This window comes from Agelaius phoeniceus, chromosome 21 (assembly GCF_051311805.1).
Source record: "Agelaius phoeniceus isolate bAgePho1 chromosome 21, bAgePho1.hap1, whole genome shotgun sequence".
NCBI classification, from domain to species: Eukaryota; Metazoa; Chordata; class Aves; order Passeriformes; family Icteridae; genus Agelaius; species Agelaius phoeniceus.
This window is the reverse complement of record NC_135285.1, coordinates 10,060,573-10,080,421: the sequence shown is the minus strand read 5'-3', so window position 1 is coordinate 10,080,421 and position 19,849 is coordinate 10,060,573. Positions and strand designations below refer to the sequence as shown.

Genomic DNA, 19,849 nt, shown 5'->3' with positions numbered 1-19,849 from the left:
CTTTAAAGTAACATACTCTGCATCTAAGCTAAATATCCTTTTATTCCTTGCTCCGTCACATAAACAATCAAGTTTTTAAGATTGACGTAGGCAGTTCCATACTTATTTTAATTTTTTTAAATTCTTGTCTTGTTTCTCCTACAGTTATTTACGATCTTGTATTTGATAAAGAAATTTATTTTTAATAGCTTTCTTTGCAGATAGACAGATTTTGGGGGAGGCAGAGAGGAGATGCTTGTTGCTATTTTCCTTTGGGTAGTTTTCTTTTAGTTGATTATTCTCCCAGCAGCTTTCTGCTTTGTCTTATCAAGTACATTAGTGCATCTGTTTTGGATGCTTAAAAAACCAAAGTAGGTATCTTCATTAAAGGAGACCACATTGTTTTAGTTACTGACTTCAAGGGCTCTTGTCAGCACATCCAAGCTTGTGCAAATCCAGTCTCCATTTTCTGTATCTGTGGAGCTGCTGGAGTGCCACGTGCTTTGGGATGCCTGAGGAATGATCAGGCCACGCAAGGAGTCTGAGCTGGAGGAGTGAGCGTCTGCCCAGCTGCTCCTGGGTCTGGGGAGGAACATGCATAAATAATCACTCACTTCACATGGCATTTTCCAATCCCTGAATGGAAAGACTTAACAGCACAAAACTTTGGCTCATTGTAACAAGAGTTGTTTTAGACAAGACCAGCACGGGGCCGAGCAGCTCTGGGATGAGTGGCCAAGGCTCAGCAGACGCTGTCGGTTTGAGCAGCTCTGCTGAAAAACAAACCTGACTCTGTGCCAAGCGAAATAAGGAAGCAGAACACTGCAAATAGTTCAGGAGGCCCGTTGCCCACAGAGATGACAGACTCACAAGCTGCTTCTACAGAAAGGAGGGGGGGGGGGTTCCTAACTGGTTTTTTTTTTCTTTTTTTTCCCTATCTTTTCTCCCAGGACTGCCCAGTTCTGTGCAGTTGTGTGCTTGGGTTACCTTCTGGCTCTGCACATAAAGAGCACAGCAAGCAGTGCAGTAGTTACCTTCAAGTTTACCATCTGTGCTTCCTGTCTTATGTAGAGGGGAACAAGAAGTGACAGGATAAGGTTTAAGGATCCACAGTACAATGCACATAACTGTTCAGTATCCAGCCTGCATTCCATGTTGGTACTAACCAAATATTGTGGTTGGGGTTTGTTTCAGTGCTTGGCCACCAAAATCTTTCCTAGCAAAAGCTCCACAAAACCTGAGGCAATGTTAATCCAGCTTTAAAGTCCATCTGTGGGAATGTTTCTTTGTTCCTAATTGCAGCTGACTCAGTCCTTGGTCTCTTGCTTGCAGAGATATGATCACAATAAAAACGAGAAGATCCTTCCAATCAGTCTGGAGCCATCTTCCAGCACGGAGCCACCCCAGTCCAACCTAAGGTAGGAGATGGGTTGGGTGGGAGGTGACCCTGCTGTGGGACTGGCAGGGAACCAACTTCTTCCATTTCAGTAAGATTTAGAGTTGTTTGCATTTTTTGTGTTAAAAATGTAGCACAGCAAAAAAACTGTTTTTGAAAGGGCAGTACCTGTGAAGTCGCTCACTTGATGTGGGACACTTCAGACTGGAAGTTTATTGTCTAGTGCAAGGCCAGTGGGTACTAGGAAGGGTATGAGGTGAGATGAGGAATTGGGAATGTATAGCACTCCAGCTCCTTTGGCCAGAATCTCTGCACTTCATTGGGTTTTTACTGGACTAATTTGGTTCAGCAAAATGCTTATGAGCAAGAAGTTCCACAACAGTGGCAGAAGATTAAAACAAAATCACAGGTAGTACTTCACATAAAACTAATTTTACTTTTTTTTTTTGCCAGTGGTTTTTTGCCTGTGGGTCTTGTCTGTGGGATGTGGTTAAATTTTCCAACCACTGCATTTACCTGAAGCACATAGCTGCTTTGCTAATTCACAGTGTGTTTGTGTGGTTTTCCTCTGTGTTCTGTCAATGGAACCCTGTGAGGAACCAGGACCAGATTAATGCACTTGCCCAGAGATAAAATGAGCTTGTAATTCAGAAGTAACAGGCTAGGAAGGAAAGAGCAGAGGGGTTTGAGTCATGCAGATTGTTAACTGCATCAGTGGCACACAGGGGTTGTTCTGGTCAGGATGGATGGTGCAAGAAGCCACAGTGGGGCAGGGAACATTCCTCCCCATCCATAGCCAGTGGAGGATAGTGAATAACAAAAGTCCTAGGAATTTGGGGTGTAACCTAGGATAGCTTCTCCCTTTGGGACAAACCCTGCTAATGCTGAAATAATGTTTCTTCCTGACCTAATTAGAGTCTGGGGTTTTCCCATCCCGAGCGGGCTGTAGCTGGGAGGAAGTCTGGCTTTCATTTCTCTGCTGTTCCCAGCAGCCTGCTCTGAGCTCTGCTCTGCTGCACATGCTCAGAGCTCCTGACATGACATCATGTCACATGAAGGAGGAAGCCTTGCCGTGTTCTTGTCTCACTCAGCATCCTCAAGAACGCTCTGAATGGGTGCAGGGGCCGTTGTTTTGGGGTGCTGAGGTGTCTCTTGGAGGAGCAAACCCGTGCAGAGGTTGAAGTGCAGCAGTGTGGGCTCTGAGCTGTGCATTCCTGCCTCACTGTGGATGCAGCAGTGGGGGCTGCCTGGCCCCTCCTTGTGCAGGGAGGATTCTCATGTCAGCAGAATCTCTGCATTTCTGTAGTTGGGTTTCATGCTAAGATCAAGCTCAATTTCCCTTCTGCTCTTTCTCTTTCCAGTGTCAGTGCAAAGATAAAGGCCATTGAAGCCAAGCTGAAAATGATGGCAGAAAATCCAGATGCAGAATATCCTGCAGCACCTGTTTATTCTTACTTCAAACCACCAGATAAGAAAAGGACTACTCCTTACTCCAGAGCTGCCTGGAAATCCAGAAGATGATGCTTATGAATGGATGCTGGTAGCAAGAAACACTGCTTTGTATACCTGGAGTCCTCCAATGCTTTTGTACTTTTGTAGAGTGGGAAGGACAGTGCCACCTGAGCAGGGCACGGCCAGCACAGCCCTTGTCACACCTGAGGGTCTGCCTGTTCCTGCCTGTGCAGCTCACAGCTGAAGGCTGTTCAGAGAAATAGGTTCCCTTCAAAGCCTCTGATGAACACACAGGCAACCTCTCGTTAGTGTGCATTCATTAGCCAGATTAGGAACAGTAACCAGCGCTCGGAGTAAAGCACATCCAAAAATACTCCATTTAACTGATTACTTTTTAAAGTATTTTTGAACAAAATGTATTCCAATTCATGTTTTAATGGAAGGGGAAGCACTTGGTTTTGATTAACATGCTGTAGTTATAATGGAAAAACTTTTTCATCTCAATAAAACTCATTTTAAATAGATCTTGCAACACCTTTAGTAACTGTGCATGCGATATTTTATATGCACCAAGGCCAATTGATTTTGCCTTTTGATTTGCACACTCCACAATGTTACTTTATGATATGGTAATGACACAGCACAGGTATTTTCAGTGTCATTTAGGCTGTAGGTGTGTGCCTGCCTGTAGGAATTAGTCTATTTACACATCACTGAGGTCTGTGCTGTGCCCTGAGCTTTGGCATTTGTGTTCAGTGCTCCCTGATGGTGGCAGCTCCTCATGATCCAGGTGTGGCAGTAACTGCAGTCTCTGAGACATCTGCAAGCCATGAACTCGGTGTTTGCCCCCTGTCCTGCCCAGCTTTGGTTTCCATGGGCTGGTGGAGGTGGTATGAGGTAGCATCAGGGTTTGTGGTGAACTGGCACTGCCCCGGGGGCCAAATCCACAGATCTGATGGAAGGCATTGCTCTGAACCATCTGAGCTGCAGCACATTTTCCCCCTAAATGTCTGCAAATAGAAATCTGAGGAAAAAACATTTTCTGGCAGCATTTTCTCCTTCGTGCATGCAGTGCTGTGACTGCATGTGCCAGGAGGATGTCAGAGAGCTCACGTGCTCACAGGTCCAGGTGACACCGCTCTGATTTTCCCTCCCCAGTCCTGTCAGACCTCATCGGTCACTCTTGAGCTGCTCCCCCCAAGCTGGTTAATGGTGGTCTCAAACAGGAGGAGGAAAACAATTTGGAAACAGCCCCAGTTAGTGCAGGCAGGAGTTGCTCAGTGGCACAGCCCAGGGAGGTTTGTATTCCTGCAGCAGCAGCACACCTCCCTCCAGGCAGAGCTGGCTTCCTGCTGCCGAGCCCAGCACCTGGAGCGGAGCCGTGCCTGTCTGTGACGGAGGATTGTTGAAAGCCTCAATTGTTCTGAAGTAGGTCTCGTGCTGTTAATGTTTGTTTCCTAGTTTTTGGGTACCTGAGTAGAGGGAAAAGTAGTGTTCTTGGGAGTTTGTACCCCTCTGAATGTGAGTGGCACCCGTTTGCATTCCTCTGTGAACAGCCTGTGTTTGTTCATGCGTGCTCTGACGTTTGTAGCTTTCCGGGTCTGTATCTGCATTGTTTAAAACAGCTCTGAATTCTGTTTCCATTAGGAAGATACCTGAAGATACCTGGTTTCAACTGGGTGTGTGGCTGTGCTCCCCTCAGAAACATCCTTTGATATTTATTTGTATTTAAATACAATTTGTTGAAATTCTTACAGCTCTAAATAAACATTTAAAATGCATGTTTTCCTCCAGGAAAGCCGAGGGTGGCTAGCAGGAAGTGAGTGAGGGTGGTAAATGCTTGGCATCAGCCGAAGTCCACTGACAGAACCGGGGTACAATAGCATCAGTCTTTTTTTTTTTAATTATTTCTGTGCCCTGCCGTGGTCGCTAACAGAAGTGCCTTGTCTGTCTGGCCAGGCTCAGACCTGGGGGAGCTTTATTGCAGGTCGGTGCTTGTGCCGGTCACTGCTGCTGCCGCCGGCCTGGCAGGCGCTGCTGCTGCTGCCTGCGCTCCCCGGGGCCCAGAGTTCCTCACCCTGGAGCTGGGAGGAGGGAAATGCTCAGGAATGGGTTTTTTTTTTCATGAGCATCAACCCTGGGACTTTGCATAAGACCGTCGTGAAAGAGATTTGAAGAGCGCCGGGGAGTGCGGCATTGCTGGAGCCGTGAGTAGGGAGGGTGGCAGCTGGTGGTGGGAAGGAGAGCTGGGCTCGGTGCCTGGCTCCTGTGCAGGGGAATTGGGCTGCTTCTCACCTCCAGCCTGCCCTCCTGTCCTCTGAGAGGGTTCCTTGCTTCCCCTTTATTTCCAGCAAGCCCATGGGAGCAAGGTGAGTTACTGAGGGCGATGTTTACCAAGGGCACAGTCTGGGTTTTTCCTTGGTATTTGAACCATTCTGCCTGTGGTGACAGTGCCTCACTTGGGACAGGCGCAGAATCTTCACTCTGGGAGCACAGAACATTCCCAACCCCAAATTCTGGGATTCTGGCCGAGCTGCTGCTTGACACGCTGCCACCTTGTTGCTGCCTTGTACAAACTCCAGGGCTGGAGGAGGGAGCACAGGGGAGTAAGGACAGGGATGGACTCAGGGCTGATACCTGTTAGCTGCAGTGCTTTGCATTCCCCAGCCACTGCCCAGGCCCTGTTCCTGGTGCCAGATGCACGTGTGAGATCTGTCTGCTCTCAGCAGGCAGTGAGAGCAGGACACCCACCCTGCAGAGCCAAGACTTACTCCCAGGGCTGGAGAAGGGCGGAAGCTGGGCTGGAGTCACCCCATTCCTGAGCCTGCTCTGGCTTTGCAGGGTCTGGGGAGCTGGGTCTGTAATCATGAGAGCAGTGCAAGCATCTGCTTGGCTGCGTGGTGCTGGCCCGTGGTGCTGAGCCATGGCTGCCAAGCCCCGCATCGCTCTGGGGATGCAAACAAACCCCACATGGCCCTGCCTCGGCCACTGCTGCGTGGGGGGACAGGCAGCTTTCGTGGCTGTGTCCATGAAAACTCCTACGTGTTTCTCCTGGAGCAGCCAGAGCTAATTCAGACCCCACCAGTGAGAACGAAGGGTTTAAATTGTCCTTTCTCAGCATCTCGCCTCTGCACTTGTCCGTGTCCCCCCGCACTCGGCCTCTGTGGAGCCAGGGACAGGGGAGGACAAGCTGGCAGGCCTTGGGTTCCATTTCCTGGGGGTTTCTCAGGCTTTCCTGCAACCTCGATGTTTAAACTTAATGCCTTGTATTTATTCTAAAATGGCTTTCATCTGATTTCCCTCTCGGTTAACAATTTAGCTGTCACAATCAATAACGGCGAGGATCCATCCCCGGCCGCCATCAGCTCACGTTACCGTCCTGCAATTACCCGGCGGTGGCACCGCTGCCGGGGCTTTGCTGGGGAATTATCAGGTTACTAATGAAGCCCGGGCAGCGGCGGGCGGCCAGACGCCGCGGCGGTGGGCGCGATCCCCGCTGCCGCGATCCGCGGGGGGCTGCGGGGCCGGCCCGGACCGTGCGCCCCGTCGGGGCGGGCAGCGGCGGGGGAGGACCGGGACGAGCGGGACCGGGCCGCCCCCTCCCCGCCGCGCCCGCGGGCGGTGCCGCCGCCGGTGCCGCCGCCGCAGGTAGCGGGGCCCGGCGGGGCGGGCGGCCCCCGGGGCGCGGCGGGGGGGCGCCGTTTCCTGCCCGGCCCGCGGCCGCCCCCGGCGGGGGAGCGGGGCCGGCGCGGTTCCCCGCCCGGCTCCCCGCCCTTCCTGCCGCGGCCGCGGGACGCGCCGCCCGCGGGCACGGAGCGCGGCGGCGGCGGGCGGAGCGGGGCGCGCCCGCCCCATGCACCGGAGCCATGGGGGCGGGCAGCCCCGGGGCCCTGGCCGCCGCGCCCCGGCCGGCGCCCAGGCGGGCAAGGTGAGCGCTGCCGCCGCCGCCGCTGCCGTCGGGGCCGGGAGCGGGGCCGGAGCGGGGCCGGGCTCCCCGCGGCGGCCGGTACCGGGGCTGGGGCCGGGCCGGGGCCGGGGCCGCTCGCTGCCTCCCGCGCCAGAGGGGTGGATTTTTCCATCCCGGCGTTTTCTGGGGCGTTTTGTGCTCGGCGGAGGGAGAGGGGGAAGAATTTCGATTTTTAATTACTACCATTAAAAAAATCAAATTTGCAATTCTTTGGGTGGCCTGATGGATTCCCTGATTGACAGCCGGAATTGACACTCTGGTACCTCTTATCTCGGGCATTTACGGCAATTTCTAATTGCAGGTAGTTTGGGGGGTTTTTCAGCGCCTTGGCTCGCATGGGAACCGAGCGATTACTTCAAGAGGCCCGGGTTAAGTGCAGGCAGGGGGAGAATTCAATCCACATTCAAATTGCTTCATTAAAGAGACGCAGCTTTTGTTGCAAAGGATTTAAATGGCCACTAGAAAGTTCTTATTTATTGTTTTGAGGCGGTTTATATAGGGTGCCCCGCGCTCGCCCGGCGCATGGAGCCGCAGCCTCCCTCTCCCGCTCTCTCCATCAAGGTGATGCCGCCGGAGCCGCTGCCCAAGGGGAGCGCCCGCTGTCTGGACCCGCACTCCCGAGCCATGGTAAGCGGGGCCGGGGGTTGCGGGTTCCGGCCGGGACCCGCCGGGCCGGGAATGCGGGACCGCACTGGGCCGGGGGTGCCGGGGGCTGCGGGGACCCTCCGGGATCCGCTGGGCCGGGGGCTGTGGGGACGCGCGGGACCGGGAATTTCGGGGTCCCGCCGGGGATGTCAGGGGTTTGTGCGAAGCCGCCGGGCCGGGGATGCCGAGGAGCGCGGGGAGCCGGCGGGGCGCTGCGCTTCGGTGCCGCGGGGAACGGCGGGGCCCCGGCTGACGGCCCCGCGGCGGCTCTGCCCGCAGTCGCAGCCCGACGGGGAGCCTCTGCCTGGAGCCCTGGAGAAGGAGGACGCCCGCTCAGCGCCCAGCACCCCTTCCACGCCGTCCGTCTGCTCCCCGCCATCCTCCTCTTCCTCCACGCCGTCGGCCGGCAAAAACGTCTGCTCCAGCTGCGGGCTGGAGATTCTCGACCGGTACCTGCTGAAGGTGAGCGGGGCGGAGGGCGGCGGGGGCGGCGGGGGGCGGCGGGTGGCCCCGGGTCTCAGCCCCTTCTCTGCCGCAGGTGAACAACCTCATCTGGCACGTCCGGTGCCTGGAGTGCTCCGTGTGCCGTACCTCGCTGCGCCAGCAACACAGCTGCTACATCAAGAACAAGGAGATCTTCTGCAAGATGGACTACTTCAGGTAGGGACCGGGCCGGGGCCGCTCCGGTGGGCTCAGCCCTCGCCGGCTGCCGCGGGGTCGGGACCGCTCGGGCGCTGCCGTGGGAAGTGTTGGAAAACCCGCCGGGCTCCCTGGAGCAGCCGGGTGGGAGATGAGCCTCGGGAAACGGGGAGAAAAGAAGGAAGGGAGTTTGGGGTGCAACTGCACAACCGCCCGGAGGGATTCCTGCCCTCTGGCCGGGCTGTGCGGGCCGCCCCGGGCCCCTGCTCCTCCCGGCTCGGCGGCCACAGCGCCCGGCTCCCCGCGGCGGGGAAAAGGGGCTCGAACGGCCTCGTCCCGGCTCCTGCCGGAGGGGAAATAGGCGCTGCCAGCCTGCGGTGCCCAGCTTTCGGGGAGCCCCTGTCAGCGCTGTGGGCCCGCAATGGCCGGAGCGCCCGCGGCGGGAGCGCGTTACGGAACGGAAACGAACGGCGGGCGGCAGCTGCGGCCGGCGGGGCTCGGTCCGGACCCGCACGCCCGGGACAGCCTGTCCCGCAGGGAGGATGTTCTGGCTTCGAGAGGCTTTCTGTTCTAAACCTTAAACCGCTAATTTCCCCCCAGTTAGACTCCCACGAGGGGACTGAATATTTTGAGCTCCTCGCCGGGGTTTAACTAAACATTGGAACCCCCGCTCTGATTTTCCCCATCCTACCAGGATGAGGGAATGGTGTTTGACCCGGGAGGAAGAGGAATGGCGGGCAGGAAATGGGAATGACCCCGGCGGGGCGCGGGGGGCTCGGAGCATCCTCCGGCCGCGGCAGAGCTCGGGGCTGCCCCGACGACAGCGGGCAGGGGAGCTCGGGGGGCCCCTCAGAGATTCCCCCGGTGTTTTTTGTTGAAGGGTCTGCGATTGCCCGATTTTCCGCAGCTCAGCCCCTGCCTCCGCCGGGCTCGGTGCGGTGCCACCGGCAGTGCGGGGCTCGGAGAACCGGGTCGGTCCCGAGGCTGCGGAGCTCTGCGTCTTGCCCTGTGATGGGTTTTGTTGTTGTTGTTATTACTATTATTATTGTTATTATTGTTATTATTTTCAAACCGCAATTTTCGGTGATTTCAGCGAAATTTCCCCCACTCAGCACAGAAAGGCACAAGGGGGTCCCGGGGCTGCGGTGCTGTTTTGGAGCACTTTGAGCGTTTTCATTCATTTATCGCCGTTCTGGTGCCGTTCATGTTTGGTTTCTTTTTCGTTTGTTTTTGAGAGCGTACCTTTCCAAAGGCGGTTTTAAAGTAGCGCCGGAATCTCGAAATGACCTTTGAGCAAATATGGCAAATAATAATGTTGAAATAAATCTGTTTTGCGATTTTCCCCGTCCGAGAAGCTCCGAGCCCCTTCCCCGTTGGGAGCAGCCAAGCTCTGCCCGCTGGTACCGGCGGGACCAAGGGAAATAAAACGAAAATCGCGGAAGCCGCCGCACGACGCTGCCGGTTCCTGCGGCACCCGTTCGGGGGGCGCGGGGGCTCCCAGCCCGCGCTCCGAACTTTCCTTTTCCACTGAAAGGTGGGGGTTTGGAGAGATTTTTAAATTTTATTTTGGTGAATCTCTGAGCGGCGGCGGCGGCGGCGCTCGGAGCCCGGCGGGTGCGGAGCTGCCTCGCTGCCCCCGAGCCCGCGGGGATCAATGCAGCCCCCGCCGAACCCCGGGCCGGCCCCGCTGCGGTGCTCGGGGTGCTGGGCGGGGGTCGCTCCCGCCGCCTCCCGCGGCAGAACCCGCCGGGCTCAGCCACCGCCGTCGGTGCCGGTGTGCGGCCGGGAGCCGCTCGGCAGGGCTGGGATCCCTCCCGCTACCCCGGCAAACTCGCCCCGCTGTCCATTCTCTCGGTCACCTCCTGCAGCCACCCAGCCCTGGGAGCATCCTGGCTGGCCTCTTGCTGACTCCAGCCAGTGGAACCCGGTGCGTGGCACGGGCTAAACCTGATCCTCGGGATGGATTTTGAAAATTTTATTTATTATTTGAGGCAAATTAAATGTGTGGGGTTTTTTTGGTTTTTTTTTTTTTTTTTTTTTTTTTTTTTAAAATCAAAGCAGAAACCCCATCCTAAGGCATGTGGTCCCTGGAGCCAAGGCAGAGGGAAGGGACAGTGAGATGCTCTGCACGGGTCACACGGATGTGCTCTGCATTCCTCCGACACCGGGGCTGCTGGGGGACGATGAGGATGAAGGCTGTCAGGCACGGGGCTGTCATGTCACAGCCCCACTGCCCACGGGGAGTGTAGTTAGGCCCGCTCTGTGCAAGTGTCCCTTCTCTGTCCTCATGAGGGGCTGTGTAGGTGCTGGCTCTGCCGTGACTCCGTGGCCTCATGTACATTTTTAAGCAAATGCTGCTGTTTCCTGTGTCTTGTCAAATAATTACATTTGGCATCTAAGGCTCCAGCGCTCCAAGGAGAACCAAATTAGAATTGGAGCTCATTGAGCAGAACACTGTGTTCCCAGCCATGCAAGGACTGCTCACAGCCAAGCTCCCAGGGCTCCAGTTGTCCAGAGGCCCGGCGTGATCCTGGTGTGATTCCTGCTGTGCCCTTGGTGGGCAGGCTGCAGGCAGGTGACCCTGGGGTCCCTGGCCTGGCCGTGGCTCAGGTGGCCTTCATCCCAGAGGTTGTGTCCCTCCAGGATGATGCTCCAGCTCAGGCATTGCAGTGGCACAGCATGAAGGTCCTCGCTGAGGCACCGCTGCTGCTCTGCTGAGGGACTGGGCAGATGTGAGCTGCAGCTGGCTCTGAGGGCTGTGCCAGAGGCTTCCGACAGGAGGGGACAGGACCCAGGAGGGGACAGGGATGCTTGAGCTGTGCGTGGCTCTGGGGCTGGGTGCCCCTTGCCCTGTCCCCACAGGCAGGGATGGACAGGAGGGCTGAGGGAGCTGTGGCACCTGGGGACAAGCGGTGTGGGAGGGACAGGATGCACCAGGGGCGTCCTCCCGCCTCTGCTCTTCCTGCGCCCCAGATGATGCGGCTGCCCTGGGGGAGGTGGGATGAGTCTTCCTGGGATGAGTCTCCCTGGGATGAGTCTCTCTGGATGAGTCTTCCCTGGTAACGTTGCTGTCAGTTTCTGTCTCCCAGAGTTAACCTTTGGGGAGAGCATCTGCTCACCTGACCACAAACCATGCACGCAGGGCATGAGCCCATGGCTCTGCTAGCGTTTGGTGATGCTCCAGTTTGTGCCACCATTCTGGGCTTGGACAAATCCTCTGGCTCTGTGTTTCTTGCTACAGTGTGGCCCTGTTCCCATGCCCATCCCTGTCCCTGCTAGGCAGGTGGCAGGAGTCCTGTGGAGCCCCTTTCCTGGGGCTCTTAGGGCCCTCACTGCCCTGCGAGCTCAGTGAGCTAAATCCTGTGTTGTGTTTGAGCTGTTATTTGCACTGCTGATGGTCAGGGCAGATTTCTTGCAGGCATTTCTCTCCCCGTTGCTGTGTCCCTGGCAGTGGTGGTCCCTCAGTGTCAGCTCTGTGGGGTGGCAGTGGGTGCTGGTGCTGGCCCCAGCCCTGTCTGTGCTGGCTGCAGCAGTGCCGCAGACGGGAGTTGGCCGAGAGCCGCAGGCACAGCGGCACTGCCGCTGCTGCTGCTGCTGCAGGCTGTGCAGCCCCGTGCCCGGCTGTGCTGAGCCTCAGCCTCTCTGCAGGTTCTGCTCATGGCATGGCCCTGCAGGGCAGGGACAGGGACAGGGACAGGGACAGGGGCATCAGCCTCTGCCTGTGCTGCTGCCACGGCCACGAGCCCCCGTGCCTTTCAGCAAACCCTGTCCGGCTCCCTGGGCACTGCTGCCAGCCTGGGGGTCCTGCCCACTCCTCAGGAGATGCCTGGGTGTCTCCCCAGAGCCCAGCTGATGTGTGACGGGGATGTGTGACCTTTTCTGGGTGGTGCCTCAGTTTCCCCTGGCCGTGCTGTGCTCCCCTGGCTGGGGTTGGAGCGGGGAGCGGCGATCACCACGTGCCATTAGCTCCGTGCGCCTGCCCCTCGCCTGATACTGCTCAGCAAGTACCACTGTTTACATAGCACATTGTTCAAAGTAATTCAATTTACAGGAATGATCTTTATTTCTAAATAAAAAATTAATACAGTTCTTTTGTTTGTGCGTTTATATAAACGAGCTGGCACAAAGTCAGTTTACAATGTTCCCATCTGAAGTAAATTAGTGAAGTCTCTTAGCTAAGTCTCTGTATAATTTCAGCACAGAAATGTCCTCTTTTTTTTTTTTCTTCTTTTTGGTCAGCTATGGTCAGGCTGAAAAATTTAGACCCTTCTTTTCCTCCCAAATAGTTTTGCTATTAGTAATCCCAGCACAGGACAGTATTTCCACATCTTGCTGGGCCCATGGTGGGCAGCAGTTCCTCGGTGTGGGGTCAGGCAGGGGCAGCACATTCGCCCTGGTGGCCTGGGCTCTGTCTCTGCCTGTGTGCAGAGCTTGGGGCTGCTCTGGCCACTGAACTGAAGGGTTTGTGCTCTGAGGTCTCTCCTGTCGCTTGCTGTGGTCGTTCCTTGTCGGTGTTTTGTGCCTGCACTGAGAGATGCTGGAGCTGCCCGGGCAGGGCTGCCTGTGCCTCTGCTTCCCACTGTGGTGAGGGGCTGGCAGGAGCCCTCGGGAGCCTGAGGTGACAGTGGCAGTGCTGGAGCTGCGTGGGGAAGTGCATCGACTCTGTTGGAGCCAGTGCCACTTCTGGGGTGGCAGAGGAGATTCTCCCTTCTCTCCCGATGCTCCTGCTGCTGTTCATTGCATTTATTATTTCAAGCAGCAGTAGAACTGAAAATGCAGATATCGAACCTGGCTGGCACCTCATGTCAGACACTGACTTGGGGGTTCAGGGCCATGGGGGCCACATCTGCTGCTCCCTGTGAATCACCTGCCCTCCTGTCAGCATCCTGACAGGAATGGGGGTTTTCACACAATCACCTGGTGAGAGGATCCTGGCTGTCTTGTTGCCTCTTGACTGTGCTGAGCTACCTTCCAGCATAGCTCACTCCAGCACAGTCATCATCCTCTCACAGTGAGGAGACCTCCTCCACGGGGGAAAAAGCAGATGTGTGCGCCTGTACGTGTGAGGAGAACACACATGGTTTGATTTATGGCAGCGGGAGAGAACCAGCTCTGACACAGTTTCCATCCCAGTGTCACACTGGCTGTTATCAAAATAAAAAACCCACGGGCTGGGAAGCTGATTCACAGGGCTGCAGTGAGTTACACCCACTGCTGCCCACACTGCTGTCACTGCCAGGGCACGGGCACTGCTGGGGCGGCCCCACTGCATCTCTGCATGCACAGGTGCTGTGGGACTTGGGGTGTCGGGGTGAGCAATGGGGTCGGCAGCAGCACCTGCACCCCGCCCTGATGCTGCTGCCCTCCATGCCTGCCCTCCCTTGCCTGCCTTCCCCTGCTTGTCCTCCCCTTCCTGCCCTCCCTGCCTTTCCTCCCCTGCCCTCACCCATCTCTTCTCCCCGCAGCCGGTTCGGTACCAAGTGTGCCCGCTGTGGCCGGCAGATCTACGCCAGCGACTGGGTGCGGCGGGCGCGGGGCAATGCCTACCACCTGGCCTGCTTCGCCTGCTTCTCCTGCAAGAGGCAGCTCTCCACGGGCGAGGAGTTCGGCCTGGTGGAGGAGAAGGTGCTGTGCCGGATCCACTACGACACCATGATCGAGAACCTGAAGCGCGCGGCGGAGAATGGTACGGAGCCGTGCCCCAGGCTCACCCTCAGCACAGGGGGTTGGGGAGGGTTCCAGCGTTCCAAAAAGGGTGATGGGTGGTCCTGGGGGGATTGAGCACAAAGGCTCTGTGCTGGCAGAGGGCTCGTGGGGTGGCCAATGTGCTGGCAGCACCTGCGGCTTGTGGCAGACCTGTGTGCCCTGGGCAATGCCAGGGACCAGTGCCTGGTCCTGCACAGCCTGGAGTGCAGAGCGTGAGGAACCCACTGGGATTTGAGGCTGTGAGTCATTAATGGAGAAGGTGGGATTGGTGGTTGGACAAAACCTTCCCATCATTTTCCACCCGCCCTGCCCATGTGGGGTTGTGCCACTCCCCGCTGGACAGTGCTGTGCCACAGCCAGCTGAGCTGGGGACACTGGGTCACAGCACTGCAGCTCCTGTCCCTTCCCCAGCCTCCTGCATGGCAGTGCCCAGAGAGATGCTCAGAGGAACAGATTTGTGGGCTTACTCCAGAGTGGTGCTCAGGGAGGCCGGGCAGTGCCAGGGCCTGTGCTGTGGTGGGAAGTGCTTCAGCACATGGTGGGCACAGGGAGTGACACACCATGTCCCAGCCCATGCAGCATGTGGAAACCATTAACAACCTGACAGGAAAATAATATGGTTCAGTTTACTGTGTTTGAGAAAGAGAAAGAGGATGGAAACAGAGTGCCCAGTTGGGCTGGGAGGGTCCTGGCTCAGGATGTGGCTTGTGACGTGTTGGTCCATCTGGTCAGCTGCTGCAGGGCGTGAGGGAGGTGATGGGGAGCAAGGATGGAGGGGGAGAAGCCACGTGTCCTGGGGGAGCAGAATGCTGTGAGGACAGCAGGGCCTGGCACTGGGGAGTCCTGCAGAGCTGCTGCCCTGGCTGAGGGCTGGGATGGTGGGTTTGCTGCTGCTGCTGCTGCTGCTGCTCAGAACAACCTGCTGATGTGGGCTGAGCACCAGTGTTGGGAAGTGCTGGGGCACCTGGTGAGTGTCAGGTGTCACTACCTGTGTCCAAGGGGTCTTGAGAAGGGGGTGGGATCACTTTGGAGAGCTGTAGTTGCTGTGGAGTTGCAGGGCCACACTCCCCCCTCCAGTAATTACCCAGCAATTTCTTCTGCACATGAGGTTTTACATACAAGAAAAATAAACAGATGTTGCTGAAGTCAGAGTCCCATTCATCATCCGAAAAGAACAAGTCAAACTATATGAGAAAGTCCTTCAACTCAAGCCAAGACAATCACAGCCTGGTCCAGCTCGTGCAGGCGCATCCTGGGAGTGGGGTGAGCCCAGCCCTGCTCGCTGCCCTCCCTCAGAGGGGCTTCACCCACCCTGCCCGAGCAGCCAGGCTGGCACGGGATGCAGCAGGGCCCTGGCAGGAGCCAGGCTCTGGGCTCCTCTCTGAGGCTGCACAGCAGCAAGAGCACGGCTGGGCTCACCCCAACACGGGGCTGGGCAAGGGGGAGGTCAGTGTCCCCTGGAGTGTCCCCTGGAGTGTCCCCTGGAGTGTCCCCTGGAGTGTCCCCCGGAGTGTGGCTGCTGCTCATGCATGGCCACCACAAGGCCCTGGGGATGGTGCTGCTCCTGCTGCTGCTCTGCGACCCAGGAGGAAGAGGAAGGTGAGGGTGCTGGGACAGTTTGGGGCTGGGGAAAGGAGCAAAGAGCCCGTTGAAACGCTCTGAGCAAATGAAAGGACTGATGGAGGCAGCGCCCACGAGGGAAAACAGCGTCACAGGGGGCAGCAAGGGGCAGCAGTGATGGATGTGGGTGAGCCTGGCAGAGACAGGGTCCCTTCCCAGCCACTCCCCGGAGAATGTGGCCAAGTGGTGACCAGGAGTCAGGGCCAGAGGGATATCAGTGCTTCCCTCACACACCACCTTGACCTCTTCCTGCTGCTGTCTCCCCTTATTCCCTGTGGCTTCCAGCACTTGCTGCATTTTTCTTAATTCCACAGTAAACTCTTGGGGAATGGTTGTTTCTCCTTCCCTGTGTGTGGAGGGGCTCAGCAGCCCAGGGCAGCTCCTGGGTGGCTGTGCTGGCTCCACTCCTACAGCTCCCACTGCAGCAGGAGGTGCTCTGGCTGTGCCAGGCTGTGATGCCAGGGCTGTTGTCCCCCTGTTGAGGGGATGCTCTGGGTGTCCCACGCTGTGGTGCCAGGGCTGTTGTCCCCCTGTTGAGGGAATGCCCTGGGTGTCCCACGCTGTGGTGCCACCAGGTGTGGAGTCCCCCAGCGCAGCAGCTGCTGCACGTGGTGGGGCAGGGAGGCTTCTGCCCTGTGCCTCAGAGGGTTCTCTCCTGCAGGCAATGGGATCACGCTGGAGGGGGCTGTGCCCTCGGAGCAGGACAGCCAGCCCAAGCCAGCCAAGAGAGCCCGCACCTCCTTCACGGCCGAGCAGCTGCAGGTAGGGCGGGAGGGCCAGGGGGCTGCGGGGGCCGGGGCTCCCCAGCCTCACCCGAGCCCCTCTCTGCTCTCCTCTCCTCTCCCCACAGGTGATGCAGGCACAGTTTGCTCAGGACAACAACCCCGACGCACAAACGCTGCAGAAGCTGGCGGACATGACGGGGCTGAGCCGCAGAGTCATTCAGGTGAGGCAGGGACGGGCAGGGGTGGCCACCATGGGCTGAGCAGGGCAGGCAGGGCAGGCAGGGGCACCTGGAGGCTGGCACCAGCCAGGGCTCACACTCACAGCCCGTGGCTCCTCAGCATCCATCCAGCAGCTCCGAGCTGCCTCCCTGGTGCCGGCTCCTCTGCCCCTGCAGCGAGGCCAGCGCCGGTTCCTTCTCTATCTCGCTCGTGGGTTTTCTATTTGTTTTCCCCTCTTATGATGCAATGAATCAAAACCCCAAGAGCCCCAGCCACCCACAGTAAATCACTGGGTGGGAAAGCTGCTGTTAGCAGCAGGTCCTGGAGCTGTGCTCTGTCCCAGCCGCTGCTGGAGTGTGGGAGCTCCCTCGGCAGCCGCCCCTGCCACAGAGGCAGAGTCAGGAGACATTGGCATGGAGAAGTTTAAAGAAAAAGGGGTTTTGCAGCTCCAGGGGACACTGAGGCAGGGAAGTCCCCACCCCTGGTGTGGGAGTGGAGGGCGGGTGGTGCCTGGGGACTGAGCAGTGTCCCCTCTGCAGCTCCCAGCTCCCACACAGCCCAGCTCTGCCTCTTGGTGACGTTTGTACTCATCACTGTACCGTTCTGCTCACATACATTCTGCATGCAATAAAAACACGAGTGGTTAAAATACATTTGGAGCTTTCATCCGAGATTGTTTTGCCAATGACACTTTTAAATTTTGTGTGTGAAAATCTGGCTTGAGCCTCTGTTATTGAGATTTTTCATTTAGCTAAAGATCAAGCAGGCTGCACACCGGGTGATTTTTTATGTGGATGTTTTTTAAAGGCACTTTGAACAGGAAACAATTTGTCAAATGCTTAGACTGTTTCCTTCTCTATGGTCCAGTGTGCTCTGCCTTGGAGACCTGATCTTCACTGAGTCTTGGAGAAGGTTTTAACTCACAGCTATCTTTAAGAAATTAAAGCATAAGAAACAGATCACCTCTTTAGCATAAAAAAATCCTTTTCTATACATGTTTTAACTCTAGGATGGAATTCCCAAACTACTCCTTTAATTAGAAGCAGTGAGATATGATCAGAGATCTCATACCTGCTGCTTTTCATTCCTTTGGTAAAAACTTGGAAGAAACACCCATCCAAGGACCCTGGTGAAGGGACCACATTTTAACCCAATTGTCTCTCAGCTGTTACAGCACTCGCTGCTTTCTTTTCAGGTTTGGTTTCAAAACTGCAGAGCTCGCCATAAAAAACACACCCCGCAGCACACGGTGCCGCCCTCGGGAGCGCCCCCGTCCCGCATCCCCTCCTCGCTGTCCGATGACATCCACTACTCGCCCTTCAGCAGCCCCGAGCGGGCCCGGATGGTGACGCTGCACGGATACATCGAAAGTAAGAGATGGCAGGGCTGGGGCAGGGCTGGGGCAGGGCTGGGGCAGGGCTGGGACAGGGCTGGGGCAGGGCTGGGCAGGGGCAAAACCCTCCCGGTGCTGCGGGTGTGGGGATGGTGCCCCTGCTGCTGCTCCTCCTCCTCGTGTCTGATCAGCTTTGCCCTCGGGATTAACTCGTCCCCAGCAAAGTCAGTGCCTGGGTTTCACTGCCTGCTCCTCGGCCCTCCTGTGCTCTGTGTCATGGAGAAGAGCTGTGAGCGTGCCCCTTGGGGAGGGCTCGGTGGTCAGTGGTCTCCTTCCTGCTCAGAGTTGCTTTCTCTGTTCCCAGTGAATGATTTGTGAGTGATGGGCAGCTTTGGTCATGCCTGGACAGAGGTTTTGGCTCTGTGGCTCTTGAGAGGTTTCTCCCCCTGAGGTCAGGGCTGTGCCCCAGCCCTGAGCCCTGCCTGCTCCCCGCTGGTCCCGCAGGAGGGCTGTGGTGCTGTGGTGCTGTGGGCTGTGGTGATGTGGTGCTGTGGTGCTGTGTGCTGTGATGCTGTGGTGCTGTGGGCTGTGGGCTGTGATGCTGTGGGCTGTGTTGTTTGCAGTAACAGAGGCTGAAGCCCCTTCTCATCCACAGGTCAGGTACAGTGTGGACAAGTCCACTGTAGACTTCCCTACACTGCTCCACCAGTGCACCTCAAAGCAGACATGGAAGGACCACTGTCTAATAGGGGTGAGAAGGTAAATGTAGTCCCTGCTTCAGGCTCTGGGGCCAACCCTCACTGTAGCAAAGATTTGTGTGTAACATCAATGCCACCTCCTGTCAGCATCACTGCTTCTCCATGACCTCCACAGCTGCCACCCACCCATGTGTCTTCCCTTAGTTTTGGGGGCCCTAAGGTTGATGTACCCACTATTGGTCAAAATGGCATCACTGTTTTCCCTCACTGTTGTGACCTGCTGGGACTCTGTGCCTGCATCCACTGAGGGCTCTCACATCCTCCTGCCTGGATCCTCCTGCCTGGATCCTCCCTGGTTTCCCCTGCCCTGAGCTCTGTCTGTTCCATTCCTCAGGCACCTGCACATGTGGTCAGTGTGAACAGCAGAGCAGGGAGGACCTCTGGCATGTGCTAACTTCCCAGTTTTCCACGAGTTAACAAAAAAGATTCATTTCTTGTGGGTTGCAGTATTGCTTAAAAATAATAACAACTGGCTGTTACAATATCTAAAGCAGGAATGTTATTTCACAATGTCTGGCCAGGAGACAATATTGCTTGTTGATATTTTTCTGTTCAGCTCTTACAGTATCTGTTCTAACACACAGCTTATTGGGGCAAGAGTTCTCAGACATGCTTAGGTTTGGAAGATTTTATTTAGGACCCCGGTTTCAGTGAGTTCCTTCTGAGGGAACACTGAGCCTTTGGCAACTCAGAGTGGTTTTAGCTTTTGTCTTTACTGTTAGAAGTTCTCAGCACCTCTCTTTTCAGATCTCTCTCTTCTCAGTGCAGCAGCTTATTGAGCTCTGTTTCTGTGGGCAGAAGCAGGGGCATAGCAAAGATACCTTTTCAGTCTAAATTCTACCATTTTGTCATATGTGCCCAGCAAGCTGCAGAGTTTTCAGACAATATTATACAGTCCTGGTGCTGTTGTTAGGGAGGCTTCACTGCAGCAAGCAGCTCCTGATTTAAATGCAATTACTGGCTCACAGCTGTTGCAGAACAGGGTTCTCAGGACACGGAGCTGCCCCCCAACCAGCTCCTTTTCTAAACAATCTCTTGCATGTTGAATTCCTGAAAACTGAAGTAGCTTTTTTTTTTTTTTTTTTTTTTTCCCACATCCAAAAATTTTTAAAAGCAGAGATAGCTGAGATCCTGGGAAAACACATTTCAACGCTGAGTGTGTGTTTCCCTCTGCTTGTGGGGCAGCCCCCCCCTCCTCTGGGGGTGCCCAGAGCAGTGGCTGGTGAGAGGTGAGAGGTGAGCAGCCCAGCAGCTGCTTCCCCTGGACAGTGCAGTGTTTGAGGGCAGCCTGTGCTGGCCACTGGGTGAGGTGGGCACTCAGGATTGCTGGGCATGGCCTTTGTCCTTCTTGGTAGCTGCTGTATCAGGGAACAGATGAATGAAGTGCCGTTTTTGGGGTGCTGCCCGGTT

The 19,849-nt window shown here is 56.4% G+C and overlaps 1 protein-coding gene across 6 annotated transcripts in view; it reads left to right on the top strand.

Annotated features, from left to right (window-relative positions):
* Positions 1 to 6,232: 6,232 nt before the first annotated feature.
* LHX6 (LIM homeobox 6) overlaps positions 6,233 to 19,849 on the top strand; it is a 17,457-nt gene continuing 3,840 nt past the window's right edge. Inside the window, exons 1-9 of one of the 6 annotated variants that reach the window (XM_077189351.1) lie at positions 6,597 to 6,755; positions 7,281 to 7,421; positions 7,719 to 7,901; positions 7,978 to 8,099; positions 13,544 to 13,764; positions 16,066 to 16,166; positions 16,255 to 16,350; positions 17,544 to 17,718; positions 18,337 to 18,440. In XM_077189351.1, coding sequence (XP_077045466.1) covers positions 6,681 to 6,755; positions 7,281 to 7,421; positions 7,719 to 7,901; positions 7,978 to 8,099; positions 13,544 to 13,764; positions 16,066 to 16,166; positions 16,255 to 16,350; positions 17,544 to 17,718; positions 18,337 to 18,440 — 1,218 coding nt within the window. In that variant the 5' untranslated portion in view covers positions 6,597 to 6,680. The other 5 variants (XM_077189352.1, XM_054646467.2, XM_077189356.1 and 2 more) reach the window with 5 other exon arrangements.